At 35.4% G+C, this 12,008-nt stretch overlaps 1 protein-coding gene across 1 annotated transcript in view; it reads right to left on the bottom strand.

The window, feature by feature from the left end:
• Nucleotides 1–5,254: 5,254 nt before the first annotated feature.
• The window catches only part of LOC120627562 (1-phosphatidylinositol 4,5-bisphosphate phosphodiesterase classes I and II), a 130,252-nt gene continuing 123,498 nt past the window's right edge, over nucleotides 5,255–12,008 (bottom strand). The window contains exons 17-21 of the mRNA XM_039895565.1: nucleotides 11,079–11,277; nucleotides 9,803–9,950; nucleotides 8,309–8,440; nucleotides 7,767–7,886; nucleotides 5,255–7,216 (exon numbers count right to left, since the gene is read on the bottom strand). Coding sequence (XP_039751499.1) covers nucleotides 7,169–7,216; nucleotides 7,767–7,886; nucleotides 8,309–8,440; nucleotides 9,803–9,950; nucleotides 11,079–11,277 — 647 coding nt within the window. The 3' untranslated portion in view covers nucleotides 5,255–7,168. The remainder of the gene's footprint in view (nucleotides 7,217–7,766; nucleotides 7,887–8,308; nucleotides 8,441–9,802; nucleotides 9,951–11,078; nucleotides 11,278–12,008) is intronic.

Here is a 12,008-nt window from a genome sequence, read left to right as displayed (position 1 = left end):
CTATTCTGCCCAAACCATTATTTAGTATACATTAGTTAATTTTATTTGCCAACGGAGTTTATATGAACTTTAAACTTGAAAACTTTACGTTTTTGGTGGCTTTCCACAGTGGCTTAATTTGGTGTCAACTGAGATACAGAATCGGTCTGCTGGAATGTTTAGCATACTCGATCCTGCATTTTTAACTACCTATTGGCTATTTTTTCTATAACTATAATTTCGCATAGGACGCGGAACTAATATTTTAAGAAGATTCATTGTAATTTTTTCGATATCGGTGAGTTAAATATCGATACTTTTATTTTTAGGTATGAAACTTTACATTCTATAACTAATGTACGCTTCAAATATTAAAGAAGTGACAAGCAGAGAGTACTCAGTTAAAAATTGCTTACATTTTGGTGTTAAACTTTCGGATACACAATATACCATAATCTATAACATTCTATTATAGCTAATATCTAAAAAACGTACACCAATATATGAAAATCGCATTCTAATATTATTTATTGCATTTGTATTTCAGTTCAATTCCAGATTTATGGACTTTACAAATGTGGTGTTAATTAAAGACACTTATTTTAATACAAACACTTGACTCACTTGATGGGTGAAAGAAAAATCAGAATTTTACCTCGATTAAGTGACCTTGAGGCGTCACTAATAAAATAATTTGCAATGAATTACTCCAACAGTATCTTAATATTATTCAACAAGAACCATTTGGCTATTATATACGAAAATGCAATGCCCACTCAAGATTACGTTTATGTGGAAGCATTAAGCGGATTTTTAGTGTCTTTATCGCTGTCTTTTTTCGAGTGAAGTCAGTACGCAAGAAGGGTTCTACGAACACACACACTCACGCGTGATTCCCAGGTAAATCGGGAGGACCATGGAGATTTACTTCAAACTGCTACGCGTTTTTTTTGAAAATAGAATAATTCCACAACTTGATTGTAAATGTACTTATAACTTCGACGGCCGATTGGCGCAGTTTGCAGCGACACTGCTTTCTGAGTCCAAGGCCGTGGGTTCGATTCCCACAACTGGAAAATGTTTGTGTGATGAGCATAAATGTTTTTCAGTGTCTGGGTGTTTATATGTATACAATAAGTATTTATGTATTATATTCATAAAAATATTCAACAGCTATCTTAGTACCCATAACACAAGCTACGCTTACTTTGGGGCTAGATGGCGATGTGTGTATTGTCGTAGTATATTTATTTATTTATTTTATAAAAAAAAAAAAAAAAAACTTTCTATGATCTCCTGGTCCTTTATATTAAAACTATTTATACAAAATCAGAAACTTACGAAACTGTTTGAATGGTTGATGAAAATTTTTTTTAAAAGTATTTATTTATACGACTACTATCTTGTGTATTCTGGCAGCCATTTTAACGTTCTAGTCTACTATTCCATACATTAAATTTGAAATAAATCAAATCCCTTAAATCTATTTCATCAAAGGCTCGAATAAGACTATTATATTTTTTCTCCTGCAATACATCGGTATATATAATCTCCTAGATTATAGTTTACTACAATAACCTCAAAAGTACAGTACTTACATATAATTCATAATATTATTTTATAATAAAGTTAATTTTCAGAATAGCGATAGATATAGTTAAGAGATTCCCTGTTTTACTTCGTGGTTATACTTAAGAATATAGGACAGATTCCGAGAGAAATATATCATGATAAGATGAATACCCTTATAAAGTTTAGAAGTAGTTATTTCTACTTTACGCAGTAATAATACAAATGGTATATCATCACAATATAGAACGCGTAATTAGAATTTATTAATAGGAGTAAAACTCATACAAATACATTCCCGTGTTAGAAGTCTACCATATACCAAAATATTGGGTAAAGTAGAAAAGTTTTATTAAAAATAAATTAATTTAGTAAGTTAACCTTATAATTTTATAACACTTAAAAAAGATATTTTATTGCAATATTTTACAAGATTTCTACATGACGCCGTTCCAGAAAATTTGATATCAGTTGTTATTTCTGACATGTTGGCAGAAAATGTACGAATCATAATTTTCATTCATTAAGACTGATGTTGGACAGAAAACATATCATCATCTGCAAATAAATATACAAACTATAACGTAGATTTGAACAATCAAAAAAATAACATTTAATTTATTTTACATAAATTTCCTCCCATAAAGACCTCGTTCTACACAGTCCACCTCATAAATTTTCGGACAGCTTCGTTTTAAATCTTTATTTATTATTGCATAGTGTACGTAGCACTTGCTTTTATATCTATCTCTTTCGCTCTCTTGTATTATTGTATTGCTTTCATTGGAATAAACTGGAGCAAACTCAAAATTTTGCTCACAAAATTGACAGCAACATTTGATTTATCTGTCACTTTTTTATGGCCGTCCAATCATGATATATTATTGTAATGTTTTATATACCGAACATCATGATTTGACGGTTAGTGTAGAAGCATTTCAGTTTTATACGAAGACTGTCTTTTGAACAATTTGCGTTTAAACTTTGACCTTATATAGCTAAACACCTGAGGTTTATAATCAATCATGTAGTAACAGATTTGAACAAGAGATTTAATTTAGTAGTGCGATCTTTCTTCTTGTTCAGCCTTTTTCGACCAAATTGATGTAGGCCTCCGTCAACATCTTCCACGTCTCGTGACCTAGAAGACCTTCGCGAGAAGTGGAAGTGCGATCTTTATTATCATGGAATATTAGGAAAAGTGAAGATCTACTAAATTTATTCTACAAGATATTGGGTATCTAACCCATTATTCTTCGAATATAAACATTTATCTTTGTGCGCTACGTAAAATATCATTAACATTTTAGTAAATTTTATCTTAAGAATAAATAATAATTGCAGATGAATAAAACTAAAACTTTGTAACAACAGTTTCAAATGGCTTTCATAAAAGAAATTGAGCAATTCAGTGGCATACATTTCTAATGTAAAATACTCGACACGGATTTCACTGTTATCGCTGTGTGCTAAAGTATCAAAAATTATTGTGCAAAATAGAATTTTACAAAATACAGAATATACAGAATGTCTCTATATTTTTGTTCTTATAAAAATAATATATATTAAAGTACGGCGTTCCACGTGAAAAAAATACATATTATTTATTTTTATTGAAATTGTTATTGTATTCATAAATATTACACGAGAATTGGAAGGTAAGTAAGTCAATCGGCATAGCTTTCGGAGCTCTTGCAAATTATAGAATGTAAGATAAGGACTACTTGCGCTCGACTCTTACATGATATGGGTATCCGATCGTTTATGATAGACCCAGACAGCGTCTCAAAGCCCTTAGTGAAGTTGTCAAGTTAACAAACGTAACGTTGGAAATACAAAACAAGGTATTAAACGACAGTTATACGCTAACATACCATATCTTTATATATATATTTCTTGTGTGCGTGTGTATGTCACTGAACTCCTTCTAAACGGCTTGACCGATTTGAATAAATTTTTTGGTATGCTTTTGGTTCGCACCCTGGATGGTTTAGATTCACAAATCAGCCCGACAGATGGCGCTGGGATCCGCTAGTATAGTATAAACTTAAAAACTAACTTTTGGAGATCAGTGGCCTTAGTGTAAGTTTTCATATGAACTTGAAAAAAGACATACTTTGACAGATGTACATTACTACAAAGTTATGTTTGTTAACTTGGTAATGTACTAGGGGCACAGAAAGTTTTAAAATTAAACGGAAACGTTTTTTTTTTGCATTCTATTGTAATCACATTCATAGCTAAGTGGAAACAACTAGGTATACATTTTCAATATAAAACGCGCTTTCGAAGATGCCTATACACTTTTGCCTTGAAGACACTCAAGCTAAGCTCCAAGTTAGTACCCTAAACCACGAAATACCTAATAGTATAAATACAAGAGGAAGATCTCTCTGTAAAGACACTTAATTAAATAGCGACCCTCACAACATTGCAATAAAGGTCAATCCTATAACCTCAATAAACAGCTACGATAAAGACACCGCGCAGGCAAATATGTACCGAATTACTACACGGGAGAGCTTATTTTACTCTGACGATTTTAGCATACATCTGTCGCTAATCACCTTTACTTTTAATATAAGTTTTGCATGTTCGTAATTGTAGAGGCGCGTTCCATTATCGAAGCGCTATGACTTCAAAGCAAAGTTAACCTCATTCAACTCGTTTTATAGTCGATAATCCTATGTTCAGTCTTCAGCTTTGTCCAGCTTTAACCAATATCGATATAAATAAAAATGGCCGCTTACAATTAATTGGCATGCTAAATATCGAACGCGGTTCATGCAAACCTGAGACCTCTCACAAGTAAATAAAGTTTAATTGTGCTAAATTTTGTAATAATAATCAGATCTTACCCGGACTAGATGTGACACGAATTTCCTTTTCCGCCTTGTGCAAACTAACTAAGCATGGAATGTTAATCTACAACCTATGTTACTGACATCAGTTAGTGCAAAATAAAACCCAAACATTACGAACGCGTGTGAAAAGAGCGGTATAAAAATTGTATTGCAAAACGCTTTACGTCAGACATAACATTATAAAAGTAGGGCTTCATTAATTTATTAACATATTTCCCAAAATAATTTTATAGAAAACAATTATTGTTTTTTTACAATATTCACATGCCCTTTCTATAAATTAAATTTACAAAGCTATACACAGCGTTTATATGAACAGAAATCATAGACAATTTTTTAATTCATATAATTTAAGGACTAAAAGCATTCGCTCTTTTCGCATTCGTCCGGAAAAAAAAATATTATAATAAACTATGTAACTAATATAATTATTACACTTTTTTTTAAATCAATTCACATATTATGGAAAACCGCTTAAGACTTAGTTACTGACTTTTATGCGCGGGAATTGTTAATGTTTATTATTCATATAATATAAATTTTATAAACAAGTAATAAAATGCTTTTCTTCATTACGTTCTTACAGAAATACGATTATTATTCTGTTTAGAACATAATATTAGTTAGTGTTCTTGTACTGATATTCAATGCTTTTTTTTATATCCTTTACAATTCTTATAAAATAAATATAAAATCATAAAAGTAGGCAATACAAATATTTTACATTTTCTATGTAAATGGAAACACATTCATTCACTAACCAGAGAAATTGGAATAATCATTATCATAAGACTTGATAAATTTAAACTACTAATATTATAAATAATGCTAGATCTCCACATTGCATTCAGTTTATATTAATTTTTAAATTTAAGAACGTATTTCTCAACACAGACGTTAGTTTTTGGTAGGCGTGAATATATTTAAGCCAATCATAATGCACCACGTAACATCTTCATCGACTACTGGTTGTTTATGACACTCGTAGGCGAATTTCAAAAGAAAGCATGAGTGTCCAGCGTTAAGGTCTGAGAACATCAACAGACTGATGCAATGCGAACGTTAAGGTTAAGGTGCAAGGTATATTTTTCATTAATGTTTTCCTTTTTTTTTAAATCGGAGGTAGTTAACTCTTTTATGAGCTAATGAATAATCTCGATGGAACTTATAAATTCACTTTTCGGAAGGACAGTAGCTGATTAACGAGTTAGGGGTTAAGGGGGAGATGGGGTGAGCGCAAAGCTCACTATGAGAAGAGCCCCAATCCTCAACAACAACGGGGTGAAAGAGGGAACGTTGACCCAAAGTTGCCACCTGAGGACCGAGCCGAGATCGAGAGGTCGAGCTGAGCGGTCAGATTTTGGTGGGGTTAGGTGCTCAGTCTAAAGGTCCCTGTGACTTGGTTAAGACCTACTCCGGGTGACGACAGAATGCGGGCCCTCGTCTTCGCCGACGAAGACTCTACTCATAAATGTGGTAGCAATCTGAAATGATCCAGTTTATAAAATTGTCCAAGCTAATATGTATAACCATTAGATTTTGTCTGACCAGATTAATGCCTGCCTAATAGTTCCCTACCATACACGTTTTAGTACAACTGCATGATCAAATGAATCCATCACTTCTGACGTTTACTTACTTACTTCAATTAAAGCATTTAAGCAATTCGAACGTGTAAACCCAACATCAGGCATGGCTATGTTCGTTAAGCAAATATCTGTGGGGATCCAGCGTTATCCTAAAGTTACATAAACAATTAATATTCAATAAAAAAACAGCGATTGTGCGATAGATATGTATACAATAAACACTACAGATTTGTGCATCGCGACAGAGGGCATAGTTGCAAACAATATTACATCAAGTTACAATAGATAACGATATATTTTAAACCGGTAACGATATTATATATTCCCGTTACGTTACGACTCATAGTGACTAGCTCATCGATGCAAAGGAAGCGTTAGTATGTCAAACAACCACACTAATAACGTTAAATGCAATAACGAGTTAGTTCGACACACATATTACGAGATTAAAGGTGGAAACAAACTTTAAAGACACGACGCGTGTCTATGATTTATTTAAAATGTCTAAAATCACAAGTTAGCGGCATAAGAACATGCGTCGTAGCTTGGCGTGGCGTGTTACAAGTTTGTTTCCGCCTCTACCGTGGATTCCAGATACGTAGGGGCAGAAATCTGAATACATAGTAAACGTCACAAAACGCTCAAGGTACTATCTGTCTATTTTGAGGATGCCGTACACGAACGTAGAGAGAACGAACGTAGAGAACGAACACGTTGCTCTCGTTAGTATCACGCGTAACTTGTCAAGTTGACATACTTAACTTTGGAGTTCGGTAAATAAGTCAAAGAGTTCTTTAGTCCGCGATATAAAATGACAGATTCGAGCTATCTGGAGAAGGCAACTTAACGTGCAAGTTTATTCGAGGCACGAGAGGTTGGGTAGCGCCTTAATTTCCTAAGTTTCTGCTATTAAGTAATGATGATTATGATAGGCCCGGCCCGGAAAACCAATCCAAATCGTACACGGCATCCTCAAAACAGACGGGTTACAAGTATTAAAAACTACGAAAACGAACTAAAACTATGAGATTGCGGAGACGAGAGTCGGCGAAGGATTCCACGTTCCGCTTCGCTCCTTAGGAGGTAATATCACAGATTCCTAAAGGAAATTAACACTTGCGTACTGCGTACGTGCAATTTGAGGGCGCGAGAGGGTGCATGCGGATGCTAGCCGTTGGGAGCGCCGCCGCAAAGGCGCTCCAGCTCCAACAACTCCTAAAAAAATTAAATCATTTCTGTAATCAATACATAGTGAGACAAAATGTTTGTGTTCTCATTGGGAGCATCGGAACGCAATCAAAGTCGTGGTCCTATCGGGCGGCCGATTTGACTCATTTAATATTTATCGCACATTTGGAAAATATTTCATCATCAATAGCCTAACCACTGCTTAACTTAAGACTAGGAGAGGCCAAGCGGAAGAATTTGCGAATAATTAGCACGCTGCGCGTCAGCAAATCAGTAAATAGTATCAGTAGCATAGACAATTCTACTGCCCGTCCTCCGGTATATTCCTTTAGACGCCTCGTACACCCGCAGGAAGAGTGGGTTATTGACAACTGTTCTCTGCCTGCCTTCACCACACGGCGAGAATGAATGTATTTAATGCAGGTTTCCAACAGATTTTTAATGAAATTCCTGGCGCAGTGGTTCGACCTTATTAAAATTTTACACGCATAAATATTGCAATATAAACGCTAAAGCGAGTCTACAAGCTCGCTAATGATAAACGGATACGTAAATGTTACGAGAGTTGTTTACGTACCTGATCGCGATGCAGTTGTAGGGCAGCGCGCATGCGCTCGTGAGCGCGCGCCAACTGTTCCCGTCGGTTCGCGTGCTCTAGTTCCAATCGCGAGCACTCCGCTACGCCTCGCACTACGGACTACGTAAGATAATTTCGTTTAATATGTAAATCTTTTAGAAAGAGGTTTACCCACTAATTATGAGAGCCCAGAAACCATAAAGCTTACAAACTTTAAATTTGGAATGTAGTTTTTATTAGGACAAGGTGTCAGCTAGGAAGAATTATCCAAAATAAAAACGTGTATTCTTTCGAAGTTAGAATAATAAAATTTGTTATCACACCTCATATTATACTCTTCAAGTTTTAAATTAGAAATTAGGCTTTCAATTCGGAGCTGATCATCTATGCATTTTAAATTGTAATCAATCAATTATTTCACTACTTTTTGACAAGGGATGCTCTCGAATAGGGTCCATTACTTTGGATGAGAATTTTCTTTCCATAATTTAAGAGGTGAGTTTAATGGTAAGAATATTTGATATAACCTCAGTGATTTTTACCTGCGAATGTATTTCCCTCTTTCGCCTAAGTATTTCATCCTTATTAGTAGTTTTGGCTAACGCTTTAACGTCCTCCTTGCGCAGATTCGCTAATTTATGTAGTGTTTCTTTCTTCCGCACTTCCAGCGAATCCTACAACAGTTAAATAAACATATCAATTTTCATTTATTCGTATAGGTGTACTCGATAATCGTTTTGAAAAAGAGTTCTGAAATAGTTTTTTTTCATTTTTCAATGCGTTTTGAATTTGACAAAAGAAAACTTTTATTTTTTTATTTATTCATAAGACACACCAGCAATTAATTGTAACAAAATTCATAAAAAAAAAAATTGTTTTAGACTTACATATTCTGTCTAGTACCATTACAATAATCAAATATTGTTATTATTTCGGGTCCTGCCCGGGGTTAATTCATGCCGTGCAGCTATATTGACTTATAATAAGTATATAAATTTTATGTTTATAAGAATTAAGTTACAATTGTTGTTAGCAAGAAAAATGGTTGTTTACGTGGAACTGCAACCAAAGATACATACAATACACAAAAAAAACACAAATACTCATATTCAACCCATTATATCTAAAACTTATCACAACGATAGTTATTTATTACCTACTTTCTTTTGTCTTTTGCATTCACGTTACTTTTCACGCACATGAAAAAAAAAACCAGACCACCTATCATGATTCTGTACACGGCATTGGCTTTCTAAATAAATTATCTTTATGACACAGAAACTGAAGTTAACAATCAATTATATAAAAACAAAGAAAGAATGCGTCAACAATCGCGACTCGAACTTTCATCCTTATTACCACAAATTAATAACTTGATACGCTCATATACGGAACATTCTGTATATGGCATTTCATTTGCTTACCTGTACGAACTACGAAATGTGTTTTGATACAACGAATTCACGAGGTCCTGGGTTCGAGCCCCGGGTCGGGCCCAAGTTATACAAAGTGTTGTGTATTTTCTATTAAAGAGTTTTCGGCACCAGCCCCGAGTTAGGAAGTCGGCGGTATCAGCCCGCGTGCCTCCGCTGGTGTGTCTTATGAATAAATAAATATATCAACTGCATTCCTGTGTACCTCAACCCGAAGGGTAGGTTAAGCCTCATGAGCCTGCAATTACACCCGCAACCACGCATTTCAGACCGGTACACAGCATTGCAACAATGCCGCTTGGCGGAAGAGCTCTGTCACAAAAAGCTCTACGACTGCTGATTTGTTGGGGACCGCATGTTACGGATTGCTGGGTGTGTCTTATGAATAAATAAACAACAGCCCTGTGTCCATTAACCCGAGGAAGTAGTAGGTTAAGCCTCATGAGCCTGCAATTACACCCGCAACCAAGGCCATTCAGATCCGTACACAGAATTGCAACAATGCTGCTCGGCGGAAGAGCTCTGTCACAAAAAACTCTACTGCTGCTGATTTGTGGGGGACCGCATATTATTCAGCAATATCATAAGTGAGGTAATACTCACAGAAAGCGCCTTCATTTGTTGCTGTTGTTCGTTCCGTAGGATCTTCTCGAGCGCCGCATAGATGGTGTGGTGGTATCGGAGGCGTAACTCTCTCTCATCTGCCGCGGTGTTCGCGCCCGTCTCCTCCCCCGGAGCCGATGGTTCGCTCCTAGAAATATAAGAAACAACGTGTAACCGAAATGATACTTCAGAAACTGAAGAGGTACGATAACTGTCTATGACATTTATCTGTGAAACCGAAACTCTTAATAGTTTTTGTGTAAAGCATTGCCAAGCAGTTTTTACTGAAAGGAAAAAGATACGGCCTTAACATCACATGCATAAGTAAAATCAAGTGAGTCCTGTCACTTTATTGGGTACGCGTCGCGTAGCGTAGGTACTGTGCACGTGTCGGTCTTTTGTCTTCAATAGGGTTATCATAAGTAAACTCTTAGAATGTTTGGAATAAGTTTGTATAGAAAAATACGCTTTGTTTGATTTGATATTTTTACAGGGTGATTCCTTATGAAATATACTAAATAAATAAATATACTACGACAATACACATATCACCATCTAGCCCCAAAGTAGCTTGTGTTATGGGTACTAAGATGACTGATGAATATTTTAATGAATAATATACATAAATACTTATAATATACAGATAAACACCCAGACACTGAAAAAAAATCATCTTCATCACACAAACATTTTCCAGTTGTGGGAATCGAACCCACGGCCTTGGGTCAAAGCATCCGTCCGAATTATATTTACTATCTACGCAAAAAATCTGTGTACGGTGCGCAAAATGAAGTTATCAATTAAAATAAACCAAATTAACAATGTTTTGAATATGACACCACATTGGATGCACATTGAAATAATTATTATCATATTTTTAGTAGGGAGAAAAATAATAACTATATTTGTTATTACTTGCCGTCCCTGCCCTTTATAAAAAGCACGACCAATTCGATAGGTACCTACTATTATCATATCATATCAGACATAGGTACCTACTATTATCATATCATATCAGACATAGGTACCTACTATTATCATATCATATGAGACATAGGTACCTGCTATTATCGAGTTATATATTTTGGTGTCTGGTGGGAGGCTTTGGCCGTGGCTAGTTACCACCTTATCGATAAAGAAGTGCCGCTAAGCGATTTGGTGTTACGTTATCACTTACAACCAGTTGAGATTGCAGCCAAGGGCGAAGTTATAGTGGAATAAATAAAGGCGCTGATCAAAAATATCGTTATAGATGACACCTTCATGTTCCACTTACATATTTCTAGTAGACAGCCTTTTGACAAAGAACTTGGCGGAAACCGGTTTTGTCCGCGCGTTTTTCCGACGCAGTGCGTCCAACTTTCGCTCAAGCTCCGCCCTCTTTTCTTTCACGACTTTGCTGTTCAGCAGCGTTTCGAGTGACTCGTCCGGCTTTTCTTCTGTGGTGCCACCATTGTATTTACTCTCGACTTCTTCTATAATAAATAAAATATATATACTTAAAATCCCGCTTCTGATGCTCGATTTTACAAATCTAACTGAAATACTATCTGGTCATCAGGTTGGTAATAGACCTATTCAGGATGGCTCCTGAGTGTATTGATAACGCAGTCAGGACAATCCTACTATATTAAGTTTTAATATTAGAAGAGGTTTAAATAACAGATAGCTTGTCCACAGAGTACTACTGCAATGCTTTTTTCCGCCACCAAGGATCATTGTTCTATTTCAGTCTGCAGAGCGTTGTTGCCGGTGTAATTAAAGGCAGATGAAGCTTACACCATATTGATGTACAAAGGGCGACGTGTAGAACGTGTTCCATGCATGTCATTCTTTGTTACCTGTGTATAGTCGATGGTTTTCTACTAACTATCAGGTAAACCATCTGTTTAGTTCGTCAATTTTAATAAATAAATAAATATATTACGACAATACACATATCGCCATCTAGCCCCAAAGTAAGCATAGCTTGTGTTATGGGTACTAAAATGACTGTTGAATTTTTTTATAAATAATATACATAAATACTTAGAATATACATATAAACACCCAGACACTGAAAAACATTCATGCTCAACACGAACATTTTCCAGTTGTGGTAATCGAACCCACGGCCTTGGACTCAGAAAGCAGGATCGCTGCAAACTGCGCCAATCGGCAATAATTACTATGAAAAGTAAACTAAAGTGTTGGGGTCTCTCTAAGG

The sequence above is a fragment of the Pararge aegeria genome, chromosome 11, assembly GCF_905163445.1.
Source record: "Pararge aegeria chromosome 11, ilParAegt1.1, whole genome shotgun sequence".
Taxonomy (NCBI): domain Eukaryota; kingdom Metazoa; phylum Arthropoda; class Insecta; order Lepidoptera; family Nymphalidae; genus Pararge; species Pararge aegeria.
The sequence above is the reverse complement of the archived record's forward strand: the minus strand, read 5'-3'. Positions and strand labels throughout refer to the sequence as shown.